Source organism: Chlorocebus sabaeus, chromosome 19, assembly GCF_047675955.1.
Source record: "Chlorocebus sabaeus isolate Y175 chromosome 19, mChlSab1.0.hap1, whole genome shotgun sequence".
NCBI classification, from domain to species: domain Eukaryota; kingdom Metazoa; phylum Chordata; class Mammalia; order Primates; family Cercopithecidae; genus Chlorocebus; species Chlorocebus sabaeus.
This window is the reverse complement of record NC_132922.1, coordinates 11,636,227-11,662,081: the sequence shown is the minus strand read 5'-3', so window position 1 is coordinate 11,662,081 and position 25,855 is coordinate 11,636,227. Positions and strand designations below refer to the sequence as shown.

At 57.2% G+C, this 25,855-nt stretch overlaps 1 protein-coding gene and 1 long non-coding RNA gene across 2 annotated transcripts; one reads left to right on the top strand and one right to left on the bottom strand.

Moving 5' to 3' along the window:
• Window positions 1–660: 660 nt before the first annotated feature.
• PDGFB (platelet derived growth factor subunit B) lies at window positions 661–20,715 on the bottom strand. Its single transcript, XM_073006710.1, has 7 exons — window positions 19,580–20,715; window positions 11,579–11,675; window positions 9,260–9,349; window positions 7,443–7,648; window positions 5,906–6,050; window positions 1,620–1,770; window positions 661–1,239 (listed from the first exon to the last, which is right to left on the bottom strand). Exons 1-6 carry the CDS (start codon window positions 19,640–19,642, stop codon window positions 1,646–1,648), a joined length of 726 nt encoding a protein of 241 aa, XP_072862811.1. The 5' UTR covers window positions 19,643–20,715; the 3' UTR covers window positions 661–1,239; window positions 1,620–1,645.
• A 330-nt stretch (window positions 20,716–21,045) lies between these two features.
• On the top strand, window positions 21,046–24,182 carry LOC140709086 (uncharacterized). The gene is made up of 2 exons (XR_012089453.1): window positions 21,046–22,466; window positions 22,839–24,182. It is a non-coding gene; the product is annotated as an uncharacterized lncRNA (long non-coding RNA).
• Window positions 24,183–25,855: the final 1,673 nt, after the last annotated feature.

Here is a 25,855-nt window from a genome sequence, read left to right as displayed (position 1 = left end):
ACGACTCTGGGAAATGGAGGTCATGTGGACAGCCGTGTTGCCTCCCAGCCCCTACCACAGTCTCCCTCCTATTTGGCCACTCCAAGCCACAGGCTGCATCAGGGGCACGGCCAGTCTACAAGGAATCTTTGTGTGAATTAGGAAAAGGATCCTTTTCCTTTTCCTCTTTACCTACCTCTGCCAGAAATTGTCATAATAAATACACAAATCAGCTTTATCTATGATGTGAACAGTGCTCCCTGCATACAATGTCTTTGTGCAGTGCATACCCTGCACAACCTTACATGGCAGTCTTAGCTGGGGTGGAAAATGATGAGCAGGTCCCTCGCTGCCCTGGCCTCTAGTCTTCTGCCCTAGAGAGGAGTGACTGGGATCATCTGGGGCCTTAGTAAGGGGTTCAAGAGCCCCTTGGTGGAGCAGACTGAAGGGCCAGGACAAGAGGAAGATGTAGGGTGGAGGTAGAGAGATGAAAGGAACCAGAGGAAGAGGTGAATCAGAGTGGAGTGCGGGGAGGAACAGGTGGCAGGAGGCAGGGGATGCTCAGGTCACTATCTACAGCCACCTCAACCGCAAACTCCGTCTCTAACCCACCTGAGAGGGCACCCAGCCACTTGGTGTGCTGGCCACACCCACCTAGAGGAGTCCACGTCTTCAAAACGAAAACGAAAAGAAGCCACTGCGTACAGAGGCACCAGGGAGACGAGGTGACTGGTGTTTGGGCACTGTGGGAGGGGTTTTCTCCAGTCTGTGCGCCCGTCTGTGGTCTTAGCCACGGAGTCCGAGGTAGCCTGGCCTGCCTGGAGGTGTCTCCCCTCAGAGCTGGCCAGGGGTCCAGGGACCAGGCAGGCTACGCTGAGAGGTCCTCAGGGCCATGTGCAGGGCTCCTCGGGCCAGTCCACAGCGCTCGGGTGTGGCCCAGGCCAGGTGCAGGGGAAGGAGCCCGTTTCCCCCAAACAGTGACTCCGTCAGTCTCTCTCACACTCTTATCCCAAGTTCTTGGAGTCAGGGGAAGAAGACAGCGATGGAGTTCAGTCCTTCTTCTTCTTGAGCTGCTGGGCAAGATGCCGGAGGCCGCTGGGAGGAGACCCGCTGATGGAAGGGTGGACGGACACGTGGAGGGGTGGGGGAAAGCACCATTGGCCGTCCGAATCAGGCATCGAGACAGACGGACGAGGGAAACAATATTATCACTCCAAGGACCCCATGGGGGCAATACAGCAAATACCATATTAAATAACCCTGCAGGCCAAGCAGAGAGACAGGGGGGTCAGAGACAACCTAGAGGGTCCATCCCACGTTCATATGTCCCCCATGCCAGGGGCAGGGAGCTGGGGACAACTAGCTACCCCTGATTTCCAGCAGTGCTCAGGGCTGGGGCATTGAGGGGCTGGGAAGATTGAGATTTAGACCTCCCATTCTCTTAGGGCATGCTGGGACACAGCTGGGCTGGGGTCTCCAAAGCCCACCACCCACCCTGCCCCAGCTGATAACTGAGCAGAGAGGACCAAGGCTCAGAGGCTGGATTTTGTATGGAAAAATCCTTTCCCCTGACCCCATCCACAGGCCACGGAGAAGGAAACACAGGGTTCTGGGCCTCAGTTTCCCTGCCCGGCCCTCACCTGCCCACACTCTCCTGCCGATGCCCCTAGGCTCCGAGGGTCTCCTTCAGTGCCGTCTTGTCATGCGTGTGCTTGAATTTCCGGTGCTTGCCCTTGGGGGGCCGGCGGACTCGCACCGTCCGAATGGTCACCCGAGTTTGGGGCGTTTTGGCTGCATAAGAAAAAGAAAGACCTCGTGAGCATGTGGACCACTGGGGCGGTCTCTCCGGACTGACCAAGGCCTGCCACGGACCTCCTGAGGTCTTCCGGACTCAGGAAAGGGACAAGAGGGGAATCTGGGCCAGGGTCCTGGGTTTGGATCCCAACTCCACTGCTCACCAGCTGTACGTGCCTTGGGAACAATGACTAAACCTCTCTGAGCCTCGGCGCCTCCATCTGTGGAATGGGGGTAATAAGACTGCCCACCTCATAGGACTGGTGGGAGGAGTAAATGACAGTACGCTGGCAAAGCTCTTTGCACAGTACCGGACACAGAGCCGGGCAGATTAAATACGGCTTCAAGTTCTTTGTCACTGCCCACAGACCAGTAGAGTTTATTTCCCTGCCCCTTGAATCTCGCCTGGAGTTGGAGCTATTTAACCAACAAGAGGCAGAAGTGGTGCTGTGCCAGTTCCAGGCAGAGGCCTTAAGAAGGCCCGGCAGCTCTCACCTTCATGCTTTGGGGGGCCCTGGGCCGCCACATAAGAGGTCTGGCTACCCTGCTGGAGAGGCCACATGGAGAGGCCAGGTAGGGACTGGCTCTCCCCACAGAGCCAGAGGCCCTGGACTACAGGGAGAGGAAAATAGGCCCAGCTGTCCCTGTTGAGCCTCCAGATGACCACAGCCCAGGCTGCCAGCTGACTGCAACCAGTAGACAGGCCAACAGAACCGCCCAACTGAGCCCAGTCAACCCCCAGACCTGGGAGAGATAATAAAAAGCTCCGAGTATGAAGTGGTCAGCACATGGCAGCTGCTACAACTCACTTTTTTTCTTATTTTCCTTAGCTTGACCTACTACTGAGGTTTCCTCCCAACCTCTCAGCCTCATCCGGTCACGTGGTAGGGAGGTCACTGGGCTCTGGGCCAGAATCACACTCCCACCATGAAGCTGGGCCTTCGGGTCAGCTGTGCCTGTCACCTACCTGCCCCTTGCCACTCTGAGAAGCAGTAGAGTGGGATGGATGGGCCACAACTCGGGCTGTGGATCTGACTCACCAGGGCTCAAATCTGAGCTTTCCCATGTATTGTGGACATTGGAGCAAGTCACTTAAACACCCTGTGCCTTGATTTCCACATCTTTATTTATTTGTTTTTAAGACAGAGTCTCACTCTGTTGCCCAGGTTGGAGTGCAGTGGCGCAATCTCAGCTCACTGCAACCTCCACCTCCCAGGTTCAAGTGATTCTCCTGCCTCAGCCTCCCGAGTAGCTGGGATTACAGGCATGTGCCATGACACCCAGTTAATTTTTGTATTTTTAGTAGAGATGGGGTTTCACCATGTCGGCCAGGCTGGTCTGGAACTCCTGACCTCAAGTAATCCACCTGCCTACGCCTCCCAGAGTGCTGGGATTACAGGCGTAAGCCACCGTGCCCTGCCGATTTCCACATCTTTAAAGCAGAGAAGACAGCAGCCCTGGCCTCCTAGCGTTAGGAGACAATACATGGAAATGGCCAGAAACTCCCCAGCTAGTGTTTACCATGCACCTGGTGCTGCTCTATGCTCATTTCCCTTTACGGCAGGTGCTGTTACCGGCAGGTGCTGTTACCCACACTTTACAGATGAGGAAACTGAAGCAGAGAGACTGGGATTTGAACTCAGGGATCTGCCTCCAGAGTGTACACCTCCAACCACTCAGCACAAACGACAATGTCTGTGAGCCTCAGTCAAGGGGGGCTCTTATACACTTATCTCCCTCCTGGGTTCCCAGGTGGCTGTCTTGGCAGGGACAGCTGTGTCTGCTGAGCTCAAGGCCAGCCTTTTCCTGGGAGCCTTTTGAGCTCTCCCAGCCTGCCGGGATCTGACACCTGACCTCCCACCTTACAGACACCAGCTCCCACGAGGCAGCTGTCCCATCTCTGCAAATGGGCAGATTTTCTAGCAGTTCAGGGACTTGGATGGGCTTCAGATCCCCTCAGACAGAAGACACCAGGAGGGCCACTGAAGGGCCCAGGGATTTTCTTCCCCAGAGCCTGGGCCATCAGCAGGACACCGGGCTATACCAAGCCCAGGCAAGCACAAGGTCACCACACAGCACGAGTGACAGCACGCAGATCTGAGCCTAGGAGGTCTGACACTGATCACAGTATCACAGAGAGCCACCAAGCCTTAGCCAGGCCCATGGACAGGTGACAGAAACACCATCATACTCAACCAAAATACCAGAACTAAAATGATGGGACTTTATGTCATCTACATTTCACTGGTATAATGCGCCTCCCAAGAAACTGGTTTAGAAAATTATGTGAAACAAATACATGAAGTAACTCATTCTAAACATAAAGAAGGCCAGGCGTGGTGGCTCAATGCCTGTAATCCCAGCACCTTGGGAGGCTGAGGTGGGAGGATCACTTGAACCCAGGAGCTAGAGACCAGCCTGAGCAACAAATCAAGACCCCATCTCTACAAAAATTTAAAATATTAGCTGGACGTGGTGGCATATGCCTGTAATCCCAGCTACTTGGGAGGCTGAGGAGGGAGGCTCGCTTGAGCCCAGGAAGGAGTTCAAGGCTTCAGTGAGCTATGATCATGCCATTGCACTGCAGCCTAGGTGATGGAGAGAGATCCTGTCTCTTAAAAAAGAAAGAGGCTGGGCGTGGTGGCTCACGCCTGTAATCCCAGCACTTTGGGAGGCCGAGGCAGGTGGATCACTTGAGGTCAGGAGTTCCAGACCAGCCTGACCAACATGGCGAAATCCCGTTTCTACTAAAAATACAAAAATTAGCCAGATGTAGTGGCAGGTGCCTGTAATTCCAGCTACTCGGGAGGCTAAGGCAGTAGAACTGCTTGAACCCAGGAGGTAGAGGTTGCAGTGAGCCAAGATTGCACCACTGCACTTCAGCCTGGGCAACAGGGTGAGACTGTCTCAAAAAAAAAATATATATATATATATATATATAAAATATATATATATATAATTTTCCCTTAATAGAGAAATCATCCTCCATGTTAACTCAATAATTTATAACACGTCAGTTTGAAGCTGTCATATGATCAGCCTTTCCAGGGCATCCAGCCACTCAGCTCAGCTCTGGGAATAAGACCCAGAGGTCAAGAAATGACTCTGTCTTCACGGTCTTGTTAATCAGAAATGAGAATGAAAAGATTGTCCTGTCCCTAACAATAGAAAGTTACTGAAAAAGAACTATCACTCACATGATTTTTTTAATGCTCATCTAATCATATTAATCATTTTTTTTTTAAGGCAGGGTCTTCCTCTGTTGCCCAGGCTGGAGTACAGTGGTGCCATCACGGCTCACTGTAGCCTCAACATCCCAGCCTCAAGCGATCCTCCCACCTCAGCCTCCTAAGTAGCTGGGACTACAGGCGTGTGCCACTATGCCTGGCTAATTTTTGTATTTTTTGTAGAGACGGGGTTTCACTGCCTCACAATGCTGCCAATGCCGTCTCGTACCCCTGACTGATCACCAGCTAGCTGTTCTGCATATGGAGCTAAGATCTCTCTCCAGTGGCTTCTCCCCACTGGTCCAGCTTCCCCTGCTCAAGGGTACGAGAAATTAGCTTTATTTCTCATCCCCAGGACAAGCTGCCCAGTGTCTGAAGTTGATGGGCATGGAGCTTTCTCTCATCCAGGCCCAGATTCCTTCCACCATCCCATCCCCACATCCAACAAAGCAGGGGGCTGTGGTAGCAAGACTGGAAACGGGGCTACTCTGGATGGGGTGGTCAGGGCAGATGTCTAGGAGGAGGTGACTTCTGAGCTGAGACTCTAATGAAGAGAAGGAGCTAGGCTTGTGGAGAGCTGGGAGAAGTGTCCTCCAGCCACAGCAGTGTGTGCTAAAGCCCTGAGGCAGAAACTCATTTGGTTACTGAAAGAGGCCTGCCCGGCGGGGCTGGCACAGGTGAAGGGTACTGGTTGGCAGAGACCAGAGGGCCAGCCAGGGGCTAATCCTCATGTAGGGCTCTCAGGCCAGGGAGGAATCTGGCTTGTTCTCAGCAAGATGGAAAGAAAGCCTCCCATGAATGGAACCGGGGGCGGGCCTGATCCCATCTCCAGTTTTAAGACCGGCCCCTGCTCCCAGCTGCTGCAGGGGAAGGGGGCTGAGGGCTGAACCTGGAAAGGTGGTTACCTCGCTGCTCCTGGGAACCCCCCGGGCTTCGGGTCACAGGCCGTGCAGCCGCCACTGTCTCACACTTGCATGCCAGGTGGTCCTCCAGCGTCACCGTGGCCTTCTTAAAGATTGGCTTCTTCCGCACAATCTCGATCTTTCTCACCTGGAGGACAGAGCCACAAAATGCCTCTGTAGAGGCCACACAGCCAGGAGCCCGGGAAGCCCGAACAGCCTGCGCTTCCCACCCCAGTGTTCCCTGCAGCAATCTTTCCTCGAAAGCCCGGAGAGTAGGCTGTGGGGCAAACGCTTTGGCCCAAACAATAGCAGGACCTTGACCTCTGCCCTTCTCGTAGCTTTTCCATCAAAACAAGCCCTCCTGACCTGGGGCCCCCCTCAGTGCCCCCAGAGAGGGAGAGCCAGAAAGGCATTTCCGGGTTGAGCTAGGGCCTGCGGTACACTCATTCCCGGAGCGCCAGCCAAGGTCAGGGCTGCGCCAGAGGCGGTAGATGGTTGTCTGGAAGGAAGTGGGGGGAGGCTTCATCTAGGAGGGAGGTGGGAATGGGGAGCTCAGATGTCAGGTGTCCATCCATAGAGCTGGAAGCACTGAGGACAGGAGATAGCACGAGAGTGGGCAGTGGGGTGGAGTGACATTCATAGTCTCAGGCGCGGGGCCCAAGCCAGGGAGGGAAGGTGGGCAGGAGGAGAGGCCACGGGCTGGTGGCAGGAGAAGGAAGTGCGGCTAAGCAGGCAGAGCATCAGGCAAGGGCCGGTGCTGAGCTAGGGAAGTGCGCACTGCCCAGCCTGTGGGCGAGGCTGGCCTGGAGCGTGCAGGAATCTTTCCACAAGAAGCAGAAGCAGTGGCTTCTCTGATTCTGCCCTCACCAGGGTGAGACCAGGGTGCTCCCTGAGATAGCCTCCACTCTAGAATTTTCCGTGAGTCCAGTGTATGTATCTCCCGCCCCTCCGAAGAAAGCCAGGGTCAGCATTCCACTGTTGTAGGGCGACCTGTCCCAGCTCTGCGGTGTCTATCACCTGGTGGGCCTCTCTGCACCCTCCTTATTAAAGACACAGCTTGTCAAAGAGAGACAAGCAGGTGTCAAAGATGCAGGGGCACCCACCGAGCCTTTCTCAAGAGAGCCCTGAATAGGGAGAGCTTTAGGGGAACCTGAGCAGCTGCCCAGAACACTCTGAATGTCAGGCAAATATTTGCGGATATGTCTCTTCAAGGGACGTTCTGCAATTTTGTCCTCGTAAAGGAGGTGACATCCCTATTTCAAGTTGGCTCCACACCTCGCCCAGCCTGGGGTGTCTGTCTGTGGCTTTTGGCTACAGTGGCCTGGGCCACCTTAGAGGATTCATGGTCGGCCTTAGTCCGCCTGCCCAGGAAGAGCTTCCCAAGAGTGGGCCCCCGTAGACAGAGCCCAGGGACAAATCACGAATGGCCTTCAGCATACCACTCTGCCCAGTCAAGGAAGCCTGGTCAGGTATGAGCCTCAGAAGGGTGGCCTCCACCCACCACAGGGACCCGCCTCGGGGGCCTGTGGAGCCTACGCACCTGGACGGGCCGCAGCTGCACCTGGGTGGGGCGGCACTGCACGTTGCGGTTGTTGCAGCAGCCGGAGCAGCGCTGCACCTCCACGCAGGGCGGCCACACCAGGAAGTTGGCATTGGTGCGGTCTATGAGGCGCCGGGAGATCTCGAACACCTCGGTGCGAGTCTTGCATTCAGCGATCATGGCTGGCTCAGCAACGGTCAGGGAACCTGGGAGGAGAGGGAACCTGGGTCAGGAGCGTGGGCCTGCCCAGAGTCCCTCCGCCTGGCAGGGGAGCTCAGCCAGTGCCCCTGGGACTGCTCTTTCTCATATCTTTCAACTCCAGGGTTCAGGTTTCAAGTCCTGACTGTTATTAGCGACAGGACTTGGGCAGGTGGCTGAGCCGCTCTAAGCCTCCATTTCTCCATCTGCAAAATGGGACAATGAGATCTATACCCAAGAACCACTGTAGGTTTCAAGTGAGAAAATTCAGAGTGTGGGGCATGTTGTAAATGCTTAGTAAATGTCCGATTCCCTCTGCTGGAGCGTAATTATTTTATTCTTCTTTATGATTTTACACATTTATGGGCTTGTGGTCGTTATACGGGTACCATATTATCTTGAAACCACGCATGCACTGCTGTCTTACGGTGTCATGGATTCTTTTATCACCACTGCTTTCAAAGCCTCAGCTTCCTCCTCTATGAAGTGGGATAAGAACAGCACCTCCCTCCCATGTGGATCTAAGGTGTAAAGTGAGTAAGCCTGGCCTACAGCAAGCACTGAGGCTACCGGCCGCTATCCACATACAGAGGACAGGCGGCTCTGAGAGCTGAATATCCCGCCCACATTCATAGATTGGGGGGGGGGGTGGAACTCAGGCCACGTGACTTTTTTCTTTTTTTTTTTTTTGTGAGACAGAGTCTTGCTCTGTCGCCAGGCTGGAGTGCAGTGGCGCAGTCTTGGCTCACTGCAACCTCCATCTCCCGGGTTCAAGCAATTCTCCTGCTTCGGCCTCCCAAGTAGCAGGGACTACAGGCACACGCCACCACGCCCAGCTAATTTTTGCATTTTTAGTAGAGATGGGGTTTCACCATGTTGGTCAGGATGGTCTCGATCTCTTGAACTCGTGATCCGCCCGCCTTGGCCTCCCAAAGTGCTAGGATTACAGGCATAAGGCAACGTGCCCGGCCCAGGCCACCTGACTCTTATCCATAGGTTCCCCCAGCCTCTAACTGCAGTGTTTTGGGGACTCCAGGTGTCAAAGAGGAGGAGGGGTTTGAGCGGACATTTGCCTCACCTGGGAGGGTTTCTCTGGGACCTAATGATCTACAGTCTCCTTTAGGTCTCTGCAAGGGAGCAGGAGGCAGTTCCAGGCTTTGCTCAAGTTCTACCAGCCTAGGCCGCGGCCCTTCGCTACAGGTGAGTCCCATAGCCCATCAGGGACCATGCTGGGCTCAAGTGACGGGAGCAGGTTGGGATCTCAGCCCTACTGCTTCCTAGCGGTGTGACCTCGCCTACTTTTTTACCCTCTCTGGGCCCCAGTTTCCAATTCTGTGAAATGGGGTTAATAATATCTACCTCCAGGATTGAAATAAGGAACGAATGAGCTTTGCAGCACTATATTTAGAAAACAGATAGTGTGGGGGTGAAGGGGTGTGATGACTCAACACAGGCATTTAAGGATGGTTTTACTCTCTCAGTTCACTCAGTCCTGAATGTGGGGGGAAAGGGAGTTGTAAGAGGACCCTCAGAGCCCTCCGACTGGCTGCCCGCCCCCATTCTCTTTCCCTGGCCCCCATCCTAATTTGAAGGACCCTTGTTGCGTGCCTCAGTCTTACCCAAGCTCCTTCTTCCACGAGCCAGGCTCTCCAGCTCGCCTCCAGAGTGGGAGCGGGTCATGTTCAGGTCCAACTCGGCCCCATCTTCCTCTGCAGGAGAAGGCGCAGTCAGACACAAGGCGGCCCGACCTCGGGCAGGGGCTCCCTCCGCTGGGGTCTCTGGGCAGGCAGGAGGTTTGCCGCCCCCGACTCCAGAGAACAGTCCCTCCTTCCAGCCCCCATAGATGCACAGGTCCTGGCCCTGAGCACGGACCCTCCAAGCAGCCCCCAGGACAGCCACAGGCCCAGGACCCTGATTGCATCCCTGGCTCTTTAGCCACATTTTTGGCCAGAACCCATGTCAGTGGAGTTAAAAATAACCCTTCCCCTTTGCTACTGTAAATGAACCCTCCTCGGCCTCCAGGGCGGGGCTAGGACCTGGGGCACTGAAGGCCAGTTTCCAGTGCCCCTCCACCCAGCCGTTCCCATAGGAAGTGCTGAATGGAGAAATTCCCAGAAGCCCCAGGGGGACCGCATGCCCTGAACACAGCCCCTCTGGAGCCCTGGACAATGGCGGTGCTGGGCAGGCGGGAGCAAGGGAGGGAGGGTGAGGGACGGGGGTGGGAGCTGAAGACAGAGAAGAGGAGAAGAGGGGTGGAAGTTGGGCCTGCTGGTGGTGGGGAGTCCCTGCCACACACCCTTCTAGAGCCTGGTCTCTCTAGCTCCGGGCCCCTCACACGTATCTGCATCTGTCTCCCTCCCCCGTCTCTAACCTGTTGCCCCACCTCTGCCCCCAGCCGTCTGTTGATTCTTCTGGTAACAAATGACAGCTCCCTTTTCCAGGCTGGGCACCATCTCAGTCCCATCAGCACTCCTTGGAGACATGGGTCCTTTCCAGAGCCCATGGCCAGAGGTTGGCTGCTGGGAAGTGAGGGCTGAGGGAGGCCTCTGAGCTGGATGTTAAAGCGTGGACAGACCCTTCTGTCTATTTCATGGGTGACGAGCCACAAATAAACTAACAGGCATTGGGAACACGCTCCTGCCACCTCCACACAGCACCCCATGGCTCCAGTTCTGGCCCCGACCCACTGGCCCCATCCGAGACAAAGGCGCCTGCCGCCTGTCCGTCCCGGGTACTGCAGGGAGTCTGATGACTAGTCCGCTTCCGTCCAGCCTGACAGCCCCTACGTCAACGAGCCTATCTGTCCCTCTGGCTCCTTTCCTTTCTCCCTGCCATCTCTGGAATGTCCCTGGTGGGGAGGAGATGGGGAAAAGATGCGCTTTGTGGAAAGGTTAAGTTGATTAGGAAAAAATAGCCACATGGTTGCCTTGAAACAGGCCTGCTATTGAAAGCCTCATCTCCAAGATCCCGACCCCCACCAGGAGTGTGGAGGGGCCGTCTGAGGGTGGGGGCATAAAGGCTTGGAAAGAAATGGTAGAAAGGCTAAATTTGGAAGTTGCCCCATTGTGTGTGGCCAGGGGCGGCCAGTCGGGCATAGGGTGGGGGTTGTGGGAGACGTGGGGTGGGGGCCCTGGCAAACAATAGGTGGGCCCAGCTGGGTCCCCCTCCTGCCTGCCTCACCGCCCCCCAGCACAGGCAGGATTGAAAGGGCCTGGGAATGCTTTTGAGAGGCAGCCAGGGGCCCAACGGGGAGAGGAAACAAAGGCAGGAAATGCTGTTCCCCCGTAGATAGCGTCTGGGCAAGGATTACAAAGTGACAAAGAGACAGAACCCCAGAGGGAAGGGGACCTGGGGGTGCAGGGGGGCCGCTGACCAGGGCTCCAGGGAACAGGCCAGAGGTTAGAATAGAATGGAATTTGCTCTGAAGACAACGTTTATAAATACATTGTCAATCCAGCCCGCCAGCCCTGCCACGTGTGTGCCACCGAGCACGTGCCCATTTGCTGAGTGAGCTCTGGGGCACGGGCAGGGCTGCCTGCTGGTCGAGGCCAGGTGTCCCCAGGGGACCTCACAGACCGGGCCGCTAGCCAGAGGGGCGGGGAGAGGTGCCATCCTCCCTGGCTGGGCCCACACCTGGAGACATACTTGGCAGATGACCTGGGCACCTTCTCCCCGCCCTCCCTCCTCCCGGCACCCCAACCTCAGCACCAAGCCGGAGCCACACGTGGGTGCTTCTCCTGCCACACCCCAAGTCCCAGGTGCCAACCCGCCTGCTGACTCGGCCCTGCCCTGGATGGGTGTGGCCGGGCTCTCTCTGGGCTGCCATGGGCCTCCAGTTCCCCAGACGTCAAGGAAGAGGGATGCCTCCTGTCCTGCCCCTCCCAGTTCCCTTAGAGTCTCCTCGGAGGGCCAGAGCGCGGGGCGAGGATTCCATTTACCTCCGGGGTCTCCGTGCAGCAGGCGCTGGAGATCATCGAAGGAGCGGATCGAGTGGTCACTCAGCATCTCATAGAGCTCCTCGGGAATGGGGTCCCCCTGCCGGGCAGACACCAAAAGGCTGAGTGAGCTGGGAGTGGGGGCTTTCCAGCACGGCTATCTCCCCCACCACATGCTTTCTCGCTTTCTCCTGCAGAAAGCTCTGAGGTCACAGGGAGATGGACAGGCAGGATCCAGGCCTGATGATCAGGAGCACAAAGGCCTCGGGGCCTGTAAAAGACGGTTGCAGGGTTTGGCTGAGAACTAGGGTCTTTCCTTCAATATATCGGGGCCTGCCAAAGCCTCTGAGACCAAGCGCACTCCCTGCACCCTCAGCCCCCAACAGGAAGCCCAGATTTGCTTTGAGTTGGACCTGCCTGTCTATGTCTGTCTCCCCCACCAAACTACAAGTTCCGGGAAGACACCAAATCTGATTTCTCTCTGAGTCTCGCTGCACATCTGTTGAAGACAGCTGAAGACAGCCAGCATTTCCCATGGCCAATCTAACCCCCATTTTACAGAGGGGAAAACAAAGGCTCGAAGACAGGCTCAATTATTGGCAAAAGCTGCATTCGAACCCATGCCTTTGGGATGACAGAGCCTGTACTCCCAGGCTCCTGGGTCCAAGAGGTGCTTAATAAATGCATAGAGCGTCTGATGGTCTCAGGAGGCCCCAGGTCCTAGTGGTATCTATGAAGTCTCTCACTCGAAAGAGGCAAAAAGGGAATCCTCAGATACGGCCGGGAAACCTGAAAGCTTACCCGTGCCCTGTGCCCAACCAAACCCTATTTTTAGAGCCCCTTTAGCCTGTTGCCAAACACACTCGAAACTTGATAAGCACTTCAACAGGCCTCATTCGGAGCCGGGCTTCCTCCAGGGAAACCGCAGGTCCCACAATGACACAAGAGCAGCCCCGTAGGAAGGTCACAGCCACGTCCCCCCCCAGTTCCAGGAGACCCAAGGGGCTGATGCCAGAGATCCCAAGAAAGAGGCGAGGGCAGATGGGAGACTGAGAATCACAATCCAGACCACCAGCCACTGAGAAGCAAAGAAAATTCCTAAGATGTCGCTGCATGTTCAAAGGCTGGGACCGGACTTCCAGGCGTGCAAACACACAGGTGCAGGCACAGGCACTCGGGCTGCACGGTCTGGACAGACAGCTCTGGAGAGGGCGCCAATAGGCTTGGCATACTACTATAGAACCTTGGGTTAAACCACTCTCTGCCTCAGTTTCCCTGGATTAAGAAGGGAGGACTTCCGGCCCTCTTGGTTCCCTCCACACTCCTGGAGCCGAAGGTCGGGGGGCTCGGAGGGGCTCGGTGCAGGCTACCTTCACAAAAGGGATGCTGCTTTCTCACTGCCTGATGGCAGAGGGGAGTGAAGGAAAGGAGAAGAGGTCGTCTCAGCCCTGTGGCCAGCCTCAAAGGGCCCTCCCCAAAATCTCTGTTTCCTCCTGCTTATCATGAAGTCTAGGAACACCTCCAGGGGTTCAGCCATGACCAACTCTGGCCACCCACATGATCCAGGAGCTAGAAGACTTAGGGTGGGGGGGTAGGGGTGACCACTTTTAAAGCTACATCATTCCCTGAAACCCCTGAGTCTCCATGTCGTTGTTTGAACATGGAGTGGCAACCCCGCCCAATGTCTAAGGGCTGCTGGGCAACTCTAGGAAAAAAAGGTTGCAGGGCTTGGCTGAGAACTACGATCTTTCCTTCAATTTCCGGGCAGCCAGTGGCTGCACACGCCAGACAGAGGAGGGTATGGGCCCCGCTGTCCTTCACTTTCAGGCTCTGCCTCCTCCCGCCCTCAAGCAAGTTCATTCCTTCCACCTCAGAAGAGAGACCACGCCTCTGGTGCTCTCCAAATGTTGACAAAGTATCCAACCCACAGAACAGAGGGCTTGGTCTCCAGTGAACACCAGTGAGAGCCGCTTCCCCTGAGAGTTCTGTCAAACCCAGAACTGGCAGGCCAGAGAGCCGGATCCCACGCCTATGGACCAACTGCCGTGTGACCTCGGCTGGTCACGGCCCCTATGGCCCTGGCTCTCATCTGTGACTCGAGGAGCTTGAAGAACATTCAATTCAGTTCTAATTCAGCCAGGAGGTGTTAGAAGGGGCAAAGAAAACGCCAAAGCCGGGTGCCCAGCCAGGCCTCCCTGGATCACTGGCAGAAGGAAAACAAGAAGTGTTTGTGGGGTAAAGATTCAATTCACCTCCCAGGGGAGGGGCCCAAAGGCCTAGTAGCAAATGGCACTTAGTGCTTGTGCCAAGCTCTCCCTACCCACTGGAGAGCCGGCTGCAGCTGCCAGCCACAGCAGAGGAGGCGGACCCCTGAACAGACCCAGGCACATGACACATAGGAGATGACATCTTTACAGAAACAAACAGACCCTCCAAGGCTGAGTGCGAAAGAGCCCAGGATAGGGTCTGAGGAGGAGGGAGAGGCACACAGTAGGTCCTCAGTAAATACTGGTCAAACGCATGAAGGAATCTACCCTTCTCCAGGTTCTGTCCAGTATGATTCTCCCACCTCCTCTACCAGGAGAGCCACCTGGCATATTCTTCCCCGACCCTAGGCAAAGGAGCTCCTAGAGTCCCTTTTAATCTGAGCGGGGAGGCCATCCCTGCAGATGCTTCTGGTAATGTGGCCACTAGATGCCCAGAACTCCCATAAGGCCCCGGATTTGGTAATAATACCACAACTAACATCTATGAATGCCAGCTACAAGCCACACGCTGAGAAAAACACCGTATAAACTACCAATCCTAAGAGGCTGGCAGTACTTGTATCCCCATCCTCCAGATGAGAACAATGAGGCTTAGAAAAAATTAAACAAGCAGCAACAGGTCCAGACAAGCAGCAAGTGGCAGAGCTGGGTCGTTCCCAGGCTCCAGAATGCCCACCTGTTCCAGCCCACCATGGGGCATCTCAGCCTCTCTCTCCTGTGCTCTGAGGCCGCTGGCCCTCAGCATCATATAAGGTTGGTGTTGGCTCTTTACTCTGCAGCATGTCCTACGTCAGAGGCTCTCAACCAGAGCCGACTGGGCCCCCACGGGGCAGTGGCAATGTATGAAGGCACTGCTGGTGGCCACAACTTGGGATGTGCACTGCATCTAAACGGGTGGAGGCCGGAATACCGCTCACCAACCTTCAGGGCACAGGACAGCCTTCCCAAATGTCAGGAGGGCAGAGGCTAAGAAACCCTGTAGCAGAGGAAAGAGCAAGGGCTCCAGATGCCAGCGCAACCTGAATTCTTGGAATCTTGTCACAATCTAAAACCTCGGCTTCTTCATCTTTTAAATGGGGCTAATAATACCTCGCCCGGGGTTACTGGGAGGCATAATTGCACAGAGCAGAGCTGCCAGCAGATAATGGGTGCTTAATGAGTTGTCACTGTCATCATCATTAATTCTTTCCGGATGGCTCCTTTGTGGGCAGCAGCAAGTAACACACGTGCTCAGGGCCAGCAGCACAGGACATTTTTGAGGATGACAAGGAGTGGGTGGAGAGCTGCCCACCAATGAAAGAGTGCGTGACTTTGCATTATCCCCTGTGCTGGGCCACAGGAAATGGTACCCTACCTCCACACTGGCAGAGCCTGGGGCCGTGTGGGCTGGCAGGGCCCTTCCGGGGCTGGGGGTGGGTGAGGGTGGGGGGACACTCAGCATGTGCTCAGCTCCAGGATGCAATGCTCTGAGGATGACGAGCATGAGCACGGGTTCGGAGTCACAGGCTCTTCTTGGTATGGGAAGGTGAGCTGTCTGGGGCCTGGTTTTCCTGGGCACAGGTTCTGCAGGCCTCCAGGTAGGCAGCTCACTTCAGAGATGGGAAAGGAGGCCTGGCACCCTGAAGACGCTGCCCCAGATCTCAGGCCTGGGGTTTCTGGCAGAGTGAGGGCGTGGCAAGGAGGGAGCTGGGGCAAAGCCAGCCATGGGAGCCAAGGTAAACAGCCTCCTCCGACCCCGCCCCCAAGCGCCAGCTGCAGCAGGTAGGAAGGGCACGAGTGAGCGTGAGGCCAGGTGAGTGATCTGCTCCCAACCAGGCTGGCAGATCAAAGGGGCTTGAACCCCACCCTCCTCGTGGGCCCAGCACACACACACAGATACACACTCCCCGGACTGCCTGCTGTTCCCACCGAGGGACACACAGGTCCAAGCAACCAGGGGCGTTGTCTGTGGCTGGCAGAGGAAGAAGCTGATGAGGCCTCCCAGAGCCTGCCTGCCTGAGAGTCGCAGGCCTTATTTAGATCGAATGCCAAAGCCAACCAACCCCTTTGAAGAAGCCCTCTCAGGGCAAACCACAGAAGCCATTAGAACCAGTGTTTCCCACCTAGCATTCCCTTTCCTTATTGCTCCTGGGACCCTCCCACTCAGCCTCTGCTCCTGCACGTGGGCCCAGCACCCTGGCCTCCCCACCTCTTGCAGAAGCAGAGGAAAATTAAAGCAGGAAGAGAGGAACCAGTCCAGCCATTTATAATACACAGAACCTTTGCAGTCTGATTTTCTTTCTGTTTCTTCTCTGTCCTGTCTAATCCTGGTAGCCCAAGACCCAAGATAGAGGAGAGACAGACAGGCTTCTCTCTCAAGATGGGGGGCCTTGAAAGACTGATGCATACCGGAGGGCTGAAAAGGAGGGCTGCCCTCGGAGCAGAGCGAACTGAGGAGTCAGTGGGGCCATGGAGCAACTAGGGGGCCAGGTCCTGTCCTCCACACCAACCCAACACTCACTGTTCTTTGCACAAATAGTTATCGATTGTCCACAGGGCTCTGGGCACTGTTCTAATGGTGGGGACCAGGAGGAAAGCTCTCTAAAGGGGTTGACACTCCAGTGGAGAAAGCAGGTAATAAACAATGAAATAAACCAGAACATAGGAAGAGTTGTCACAGAAGAGACTCCTCAATGCGGGGAGGGGAAGACAAGACGTGGAGAGGTACTTATGAGGCCCGTGGTAAACATTCACCATTCCTGCTCAATCAGTGTCTCTCTCTCTCTCTCTGATAGACACACACACACACACACACACACACACACACACACACTCTCTCTCTCTCTCTCTCTCTCTCTCTCTCTTTTCCTGGCTCTTGCACCAGATCCTTCAAATTCTGTTTGACCTGCCCTTGCACACCTCCAGGGTTCTGGGATTCCAGCAGTTGGTCCCCTGCTCCCTAGGGTCATTAGCAAACCCAGAGGAAGCTAGACGGCAAAGGGCTGTGGGGCCCTTCACTCTTTCCCGGAAGATGGGTGCTGAGGCCAGATGCGTCACGTGACAGTGGGACTCGCCCTCCTGGAAGCCAGCTCAGCTGGTGGAGATGGCACCTCAGAGGCCTCGGCAGGCCCTCCGCCCAACTCTGCCTCAGGACTGCCTGCCCTCTGCTGAAAGCTTAGTCCAAGCACGACCAGGACGTGGCCAACTCCAAGGCCACCTCCACCAGCAGGCCTGCCCTGACTCTCCCAGTACTGGCCATTACAGCTCCTTCCTGGACTGACCCCCCAACGTGGTCCCATCCCCATGCAGGTCCCCTGCCCCAGGGCCAGCCTGAGGCTCACTCAGGCTTAGCAGCAAAGTGCTTCATAAACTGCAAAGTGCCACATACATCGCGCCTGTGGCCATGTGTTCAAGAATGCTGTGACTAAAGTGAGGAGAAAGGCAGTTTCTGTGCCACAGCCTCCACCCCAGATACACGAGCCCGTGGAGCTGTGGGAAAGGAGGAGGAGGTGCTGGACGAAGCTGGAAATGGTAAGGGGAGGCTGGGGGAACATCCAGCTGTCAGCCTCTCCGGGGCACGCTGGGATCAGCCAAGAGAATGCAACAGCCAGGGGTGGGAGCCCCCTCCGCGGCTGCACACGCCAGGTCCCTCCAGTCTTGCAGGTTCAAATGAAGGCTTATGGGGAGGCGAAATCGGTCTGGACACCTCAGTGCCCCTCAGAGTCACATCACCACCATTTTCCACTACGCGGAGGTGGTTGAAAAAAAGTAGTCACAGATGGGTAAGGTTTGAGGGGCGTCAGGCTGACCTGACAAGGCAAAAAAAAAAGTGGGTGCTGTGGAGCTGATGGGAGGTTCTCCCTCCCTCACAGGACGCCAGGAAGGAAATGGGGCCGTTACAGAGGTGGTGAGGTGCCAGGGCCCACGGAGGGCCCACCTGTTGCGCGGGGGCGAGCACCAGGTGCTGGGTGCACGGGGGCCCGTGCGTGCCTGTGTACGTGCGTGGGTGTGCGCGCACGTGTGCTCAGGCCGCGCGTGCAGGGGCCGTGCGTGCGTTTGTGTGCGGTGCGCGCGCGTGTGTCCCGCGTGTGCACAGGCGCGGCGGCGGCGGGCGCGCGACCCGGCCGCGGTAGTGCGTGCCCGTCGCTCTGCGCGCCCGCCCGCCGGAGCGCAGCATCGCCTCCGGCCAGGAGTGTGCATGCGTGGGGTGAGTGAGCGAGTCGGGGGCCCGGGCGGGGTGGGCTGCGGAGAGCAGCCACGGGGCGCCGCCGTTCCCAGGACGCCCTGGCACCGGGCCCAGCCCCCAGGTCCCAAGGCGAAGCGAGGCGGCAGCTGGGGCCGGCCGGCCACCCCCTCCCCAACAGCTGGCCGCGGCCCGGTGGGCTGCGGGAGAGGCGGGGAGGGGGTGTCGGGAGGGGCCTGCAGACGGCCCGGCCGAGCCCCGCGTCCTCCCTCCCGGGTGCGGACCGCGCGGGGCGGCCGCGGAAGGGCGGGGCCCCTGGGCGGGCGGCCTGCGGCCCTCGAGGAGTCCCGAGAACAAAAGGAGACGGCGACGGCTCCTCCGTGGTCAAAACAACCTGCGCTGGCGGCGGCCCAAGGCCGGGCCGCGGCCTCCGAGCCCTCCGCCTTAACCCCTTCGCCACCGCTGCCTCCTTCCTGCGCCTGGCTGGAGGCCGCAGGGACCGACCCTCCCCGGGAGCCGGCAAGGTGCGGGCGAGGTGCGGACTCCCGGCCGCAGCCGGGCGGAGGTGGGACGGGACCCAGGCACGCTGCCCTCTCCTCCTCTCCACCGCGCGAGTCCTCCCGCCCCGCCCCCTTTCCCACCTGGATTCCGGGTAGACTTGCCAACTCACGGCTACGTGAGGCTGAGAGGGATGGGGACGACTCCGACCCCAGCGCTCCCGCAGATGTTTTTATACCCCATCTCCCGTGCAGCTAGGCTTTTGCAGGCGGCGCGCTCCGCACCCTGCATGCGGGGGAGAGAGGTGCTTCCTCTCGCAGGGCGCGGGCACAGGTACGGCAAGGCCTCAGGCACACACCACCCAGGGGGCTGGATTCCTTCAGAGCCCCCAGTCCTCCCCCTACCCGAGTGCCCGAAACCTACCTGCGTCCCTATCTCTCTCTCTCTCTCCCTCTCTCTCTCTCTCTCTGAGCCCTGTTACTCCCACCCCAACCCCCGCGCCCGAGACACAAGCTGCTTCCAGACAGTGCACTGGGGCCGGGCATGCCCTGCGCATGACGGAGGGCGTCCACCCGGACCCCGACCGGGAGCCAGGGTGGGACCCGAGTCCCGCCAAAGGTCGGCGTGGATGGCACCGGTGCTCAAGCTTGCACCTCCTGGGCACGCCGATGGCAGGACAGAGCCTAAGCCGAGACTGGCGCCGAAGTGGGCTCGGGAGGACGCGCTGCCTTCTGCACCCTGGGCGCCACCCCACCCCCTCTCCCCCGGCTGGGAAGGGGCTTGTTCTCGGGTTCCCAAAGGGTGGGGGACAGGGCCACACACACCCTCCCCCGACACGGAACGGCTTAGGGAGCCAGGTTCGCCGGCCGGTTGGAAAGAAAGCCACCGCTGTTGCCTTCCCTTAGAGCCTGTCACCCCCAGACCTCTCTCCCAGCCCAAGGAGGTCACCCAGCGCCCGGCGTCAGGCTCGCGGGCTGCAGGGGTCCAAAGTTCACTGCAGGGAGAGGAGGGGGCGGTCAGAAGGTGGGGGCGAAGGTAATGAATGAAGAACCAGCCCCAGCCGCCGTGGCAACTCACCTCGGCGCTGACCAGACGCAGGTAGCAGCAGAGAGACAGGAAGAGCGCCCAGCAGCGATTCATGCCGACTCCGGGCCCGGCCCCGCGGGGCCCCAGACGCGTAGACCGAGCGCGCCGCCCCCGCGGCCAGGGTGGGGGGCTGGGGAGGGGGGTGGGCTCGGCTCGGGTCCGCGGCGATCAGGCGCTCAGGCCTCTGCAGCCGCGGCTCACCCGCATGGCCCCCAGGCGCCGCCGCTCCCGGCCCCGGCTCCGTCGCTGGGGGGCAGGGGAGGACCTGGGCGCAGGACCTGGGTCCGAGGCCGCTACCTGGGCGGATCCCGAGCCCGAGTGAGCATCCACGGCCGGGGGGCTGCGTCGCGAACCAGCCGAGGCGTCTAGCCGTGTGGGGGCGCCCAGGGGACTCCAACCTCCAAGAGGAAAAGGAACACGGCAGTCGATGGTTCGTCTTCACTCGCCGGCTAAAGGCGTTTTCCTCTGCCCGCCGGCTTAGCTTTTTTGCAACATTTTCTGGAAAGGCCCCAAAAATCGGAAAGCGCAGAGCTGGGCACCTCAAGGCCCAAGTCTCCCCCAAAAAACTTTTTCCAAAGTTGGCTTTGCAACGGCGGCTCGAGCACCCGGGCAGGGAGAGGTGCAAACTCCCGCCCGGGCCGGGTGGGGGGGCGGGAGCGTGTGCGCCCTGGCGCGGGGCCCGGGCGGCGGGCACGGCTGCTCCGCGCGCGCGGCGTGCCCGCTGCGCGCTCGGCCGGGTCCGGCCGACAGGTGGACGCGGCGCGAGTCCGTCGGTCCGTCTGCCCGCCCGCTGGCGGCTCTGGGCGTCCTCTGCGGGCTGCGAGCTGCAAGCTGCGGCTGCTCCGGTTTTCTCTTTGCAGCGAGGCTGGAGGGTGGGCTTTTTTTTTTTTTTTTTTTTTTTTTTTTTTCCTTTTTGCGCGTGTATGTATGTGTGTGCGCGCAAAGTATCTCTATCTGGGGAATGAAAAATGGGCGCTGGCGGCCGGAGGGGAGCCCTAGGGAGGCAGCGGGGGAGGCTGCGGGCGCGCGGGGAGGCAGGCGGGCCGCTCCCGGCTGCAGGAGGAGAAGTTGCCACCCTTTCAGCTGTTCCGGCCTTTATAAAGGAGAAGGGAGAGTGCGAGAGGTGGGTGGAGACAGCCTTTCCTCTTCTGGCCCGGAGTCAGCGCCAGGAGGGGGGGGGGCGGGAGCTGGGGGAGGGCTTGGGGCCAGGGCGGGGCGCTTAGGGGGTCTCTGAGAGCCGAGCAACCCCTCAGTCCATGAATCTGGCCCCGGGGAAAGAAGAACTTGGGGCGACCCACCGTTCCGCCCCTCAGCACAGTGACCATGGACAGGTTAGGAGCCCACGTGGTCTAGGGGGATGTCTCCAGAGCCAAGGCCAGGAGTCCAAGCTCCCCTCCAGGACCAGACATCTCCACCCTGGCACAGGCATGGCAGGGAGGGACTGAGGCTCTGCAGCCTGAGAGTCTGAATTCAGATCCTGCCCTGGCACTCAGGAGCTTGGGTCACCTTGGGCAAGTCACTTCCCTCTGTGCCCCTCCATCTAGCCTCAACCTGGGGATGGGACTATTGTAAGGACTCAATGCCAGCAAGGGAAGGCACCACAAGGTGAATCCGGCAGCCAGCGCCCTTCAGCTGCAAGCTGGGTCCGAGTCTCCTCCTCCTAGCTGGTTGCCTGGCACAACAGGCCCTGCCAGCGTTGGCTGAATTTGAATTTGTTGAACTGCAAAGTCACACAAACCCCCACAGCCCTGCAGCATCTTCGCAGGGCTACCAACATGATCCTCCCGTCAGTCACCCTGCTGTTTACTATCTCCCTCAGCCCCGGGGTTCGAGGCCCAGAGCCCACCCACCCACAACCAGCCTTCACACAGTTAACGCCTTCCGCCCCCTGTCAGGGAGCTGCTATGTCCCTGCCTTCAGCAGTCACACTGTCTCAGTCACAGTCACACGTACTCACACTGGGCCCAGCACCCCCCTCGGGACACACAGGCTCCTGCATCACCCAGCCTCCAGGCTCTGAGGCACCCTTATGTCCTCCGCTTGCACTGTCTCTGTTATCCGCCCTTCCCTTTGGGGTGTCAGCCTGCTTTTCACACAGGAGCACGCTGAGAGAGTCACACTTGCTCTGTCTTCATAAACTGTCTTGGACCTGGACAGGGTGGAACAGAGGAGGAAGGACATCTCAGGTGGTCTTTACAGACCACTGCAGGCACCCACCCACTGCTGACTGTCACCCAACCGCATGGCACAGTGGCAGAGAGGCAGCCTGAAGACACATCACCTTGGTCCAAATCCTGGAGTGGCCACTTGCTGGACAAGTGTATCCAGGAAGGTTTTTTAACCCCACAGTACCTCGGTTTCCTCCTTTATCAACTGGAGATGAATCTATAAACTGGAGCTGGGTGTGGTGACATGCACCTGTAGTCCCAGCTACTCAGGAGGCTGAGGATCGCCTTGAACCCAGGAGTTGGAGGTTGCAGTGAGCTGTGACTGTGCCACTGCACTCTGGCCTGGGCAACAGAGCAAAACCCTATCTCTAAAGAAATAAAAATAAATCTATAATGGGAAGGAGCGAGGGATAACAGAGAGAGGCATGGCAAAATTTTAGGGGTGATGGAAATGTTTGTCATTTTTGATTGCAGTGATGGGCTTATGGGTGTATACGTACATCAGAACGAAATGTGTGTCGTTTATTGTACCTCAGTGCAGTTGTAGAGAATTTTTACCTTCCTCCTAGAGTGGTCTGGAGGCTCCCATGAGGTCCTCCATGTGAAGGGGCTCAGCAGAACACCTTAGCAGGAAGCAAGTATGTGGATCCTTCCATACAGCCTTCGAGTTCACTGGTGGCCCCGCACTGCTCCAGGCACTGGAGAGACAGGTGTGAACCAGCCTAACACAGGCCCCCGCCTTTGAAGAGCCCCACTGAGAAGGACAACCAGATGTATAAACAGATAAATTAGAAGACAGAGTGACAAGGGAGATGGGGCAGGGGGACGAGGAGATAACCCCCAAACACTAGATTTGAAGTCTAAACCCCCCAACACTAGATGTGAAGTCTAATGACTCAGAGATAAAAATCCTGTTCCACCAGACAGCTGGGTCATCTTGACCTTGACCTTCTATGTCCTTCTCTATAAATAGAACGGTAACTACCATGATTATTGAGCTGACTATGTGGTAGGTAGTGTTTTTCTTACTCTACCTGTAGCCTCTCCATGCTCCTGTGAGATGTGTTACTCCTATCTTACAGATGGGGAAATGGAAGCACAGAGAGGCCAAGACACTTTTTCAAGGCCACACAGCCCGTAAGTGGTAAGGACAGGACTTGAATCTGAGCAGTCCAACTACAGAGCCCACATGCTGAAACCACCGTGCTATGCAGTTTCTGGCAGGTGATGCTGATGACAGCGATGACACTTTTGACACAGGGCTTTGGTGAGCACCACATGCATTAATATATGGGAACCTGCTCTGCCAGCTAAAAAATGCTGGACCCATATGAACTCTGACTTAGGTACAAGTTGGGGGAGAGGAAAGGCTACTGGGAGCAGCATTGTGGAATGCCTACTGTTTGCAGACCCTGTGTGAAGCGCTGAGAAACAGAATGAGGAAGGAGTCCCAGTCTCGGCACTCAGGGACTTCCCACGCTCTCAGTGAGATAGACACAAATCATTACAGTGCAGGTGCCAATGCATGAGTTAGAAGTGGCAGAAGAAGGCCCAGCAGACACCTGGACCTGAATGCTGTGCTAAGGGCCCCTTTCTTGTACCCTCTCCTTGCAGAGGAACAGTCTGTAAAGAACACCTCCCAGGGCATGGTGACTCACGCCTGTATTCCCAGTGATTTGGGAGGCTGAGGACGGAGGATCACTTGCAGCCACGAGTTCAAGACCAGCCTCAGCAACATAGCAAGACCCCATCTCTTAAAATAAATTACAAAAAAAAAAAAAAAAAAATAGCTGAGTGTGGCCCCAGCTACTCAGGAGGCTGAGTCAGGAGGGAGAATCCCCAGAGCCCAGGAGTTCAAGACTGCAGTGAGCCATCTCAGAGATGGGGTCTCGCTCTGTTGCCGAGGCTGGAGTGCCGTGGTGCGATCTCTTCTCACTGCAACTTCTGCCTCCCAGGTTCAAGTGATTCTCCTGCCTCAGCCCCCCGAGTAGCTGAGACTACAGGCGCCTGCCACTGCGCCTGGCTAATTTTTGTATTTTTAGTAGAGACGGTTTCACCATGTTGGCCAGGGTGGTCTTGATCTCCTGACCTCAAATTATCTGCCCCCCTCAGCCTCCCAAAGTTCTGGGATTAGAGGCGTGAGCCACTGCAACCAGCCTAAAAAAGTTTTTTTTAATAAAGAACACCTACTGCTCTGCCTCCTGCGAGGCTGGGCGTAGCAGGCACCTCCTCCAGAAGGCCCACCAGGCTTGGCAGTTGCTCCAGGCTCCCACAGCATGCACCCCTGGCATCATCATGGCCCAATCATCAATCTAGCACTAGACTGAGTCCAGAGTGTTCAAGGGCCTCCTGCCAGCTCCTGGCATACAGTGGCTGCTCAGGAAGTGCCTGCTCGCTGAAGGAATGAATAAATGATTAAAACCCTGCCTGTTTCTCTTTCTGAGTCCTGACCAGTGATTGCAGAGATGCCAGGCCCTTCCCGAAGGGTGGAAAGAGTTGGGGAGGGGGCTTGTAGCATGAGCCTCTAAGCTTGGAAGCACAGGGCCCCTGAGGGGCACCCCCTCTTGAGGTATCAGAACTGGGAAGGATCTGAAGCCACACCACCCTGAATGCACGTGGTCTCATATGACCTCGGAACTTCAGCGGGTTGGGTCTGAGGAGCACTTGAATGGAAGAACTGGGAAGCCCCCACCCATCTTCACGTTCAGGCCACTGAGAAATAAGGTTCTCCAGCAGAGCCAGGGATGGGGGCGCCCACACCCCCGTAACTCTCCACTCTGCACTCCAGGACAGATTTGAGCCAAAGGGAAAAAGAGTGGCCACAGCCCTGGGGGATGGGGGTGCTGCCCAAGCTTAGGGGCTTTTTAGACTGTGCTCAGCTATCCAAGCCTCATCCATGAAAAGCATGTTACGTCCTGGGCGGGGGGGTCCAGGACGTTGGCTGGGGTGAAGAAATACTAAGGAAGGAGTTGGGTTGTATCCCAGGGGCAAACTCACCCTCAAGTCCAGAAAAGTGAGAGCAATGATCACTGGGGTCTCCCCTCCACTGAGAAGGGCCAGCAACACCTGGGCCAGGCAGCTCTGCTTCTCTGTACTTGATGGAGAGGAAGTGAGGCTCTAAGCTGGGGACTGCCCAAGACCATGGCACAAATGATCTGAGACTCCAAGCTCTACCCCACTCCATGTGACCCTCATTAGCTCCCCCATGCCCCTTGCTGCCCTGTCTACAGGGCCTTTTGCTGTCCACAAAGTACTTCCTTCCCCTCTGCCTGCCTCACCCCCACAGTTGCCCAGGGAGAAGGTATTGCCCTCGTATGTGCCCATTGTACAGATGAAGAAAGTGAGGCTGAGGGTAAGGGACTAGGCTCCCCGTCAAAGACCACCTGGGTTCAAAGCCCTGCCTTACCATCTACTAGCTCTGTGACCTTAAGCAAAGTTCTTAACCTTCCTGAGCCTCAGGTTCTTCCTCTGTAACATGTGGGTAACCATAGTCCCTACCTCACTGGGTTAAAGGAGTTAATGCACCTGAAGTGATAAAGCCTGAGTGAGCACCCCACAGTTGTTGGTCATCACAGTGATGGTTATTATTACTGCGGGCTTTGTGCACGCGTGCGCGTGTGCACACACATACACACACTTGCAAATTTCACCTCTGAGCTCCAGAGCCAGGGCTAGGAGAGGGGTCACAGGCCTTCACTTGAAGAGGGTGGAGGTTGTTCTTACATAGAACCCCACCTCTTCTGTCAGACCACCTCACCCTAATGAGGCTGGCCACTGGCCTGTGAGTGCCAGGGAGGCAGGAGAGGAGACCCCCAGGAAGGCAGACAGACAGACCCCCAGGCCTAAGCCAGCCTGGAGGAGCCCACCCTGTAGCCTTGAGCCTTGTCCTGTATACAAAGGCAGGGAAGCACAGTGTTTGTTTTCCCAAAGCCGATGCATTTTTAGCTCTTCCAGGCTCCAGACGAGGAAGAGGATGTTTGGACGGGACAGCTCAGACCTACCTGCCCTGAAAGCTGGCTGGAATTGGAGTGAAACTGTCCTAGGGTGAGGGGACCTGGGCCAGATGGGCTGGAAGATGACCCCATCGGGGGTCTGGGCC

What these genes read in the sequence shown, in the direction of transcription:
- PDGFB (XM_073006710.1), bottom strand. Translation starts at nt 19,642, where the DNA reads ATGAATCGCTGCTGGGCGCTCTTCCTGTCTCTCTGCTGCTACCTGCGT. An exon ending in TGCGTCTGGTCAGCGCCGAG is followed by an intron (nt 11,676 to 19,579) that starts GTGAGTTGCCAC and finishes TCTGCCCGGCAG; the next exon opens with GGGGACCCCATTCCCGAGGA. An exon ending in TGCAGCTGCGGCCCGTCCAG is followed by an intron (nt 6,051 to 7,442) that starts GTGCGTAGGCTC and finishes TCTGTCCTCCAG; the next exon opens with GTGAGAAAGATCGAGATTGT.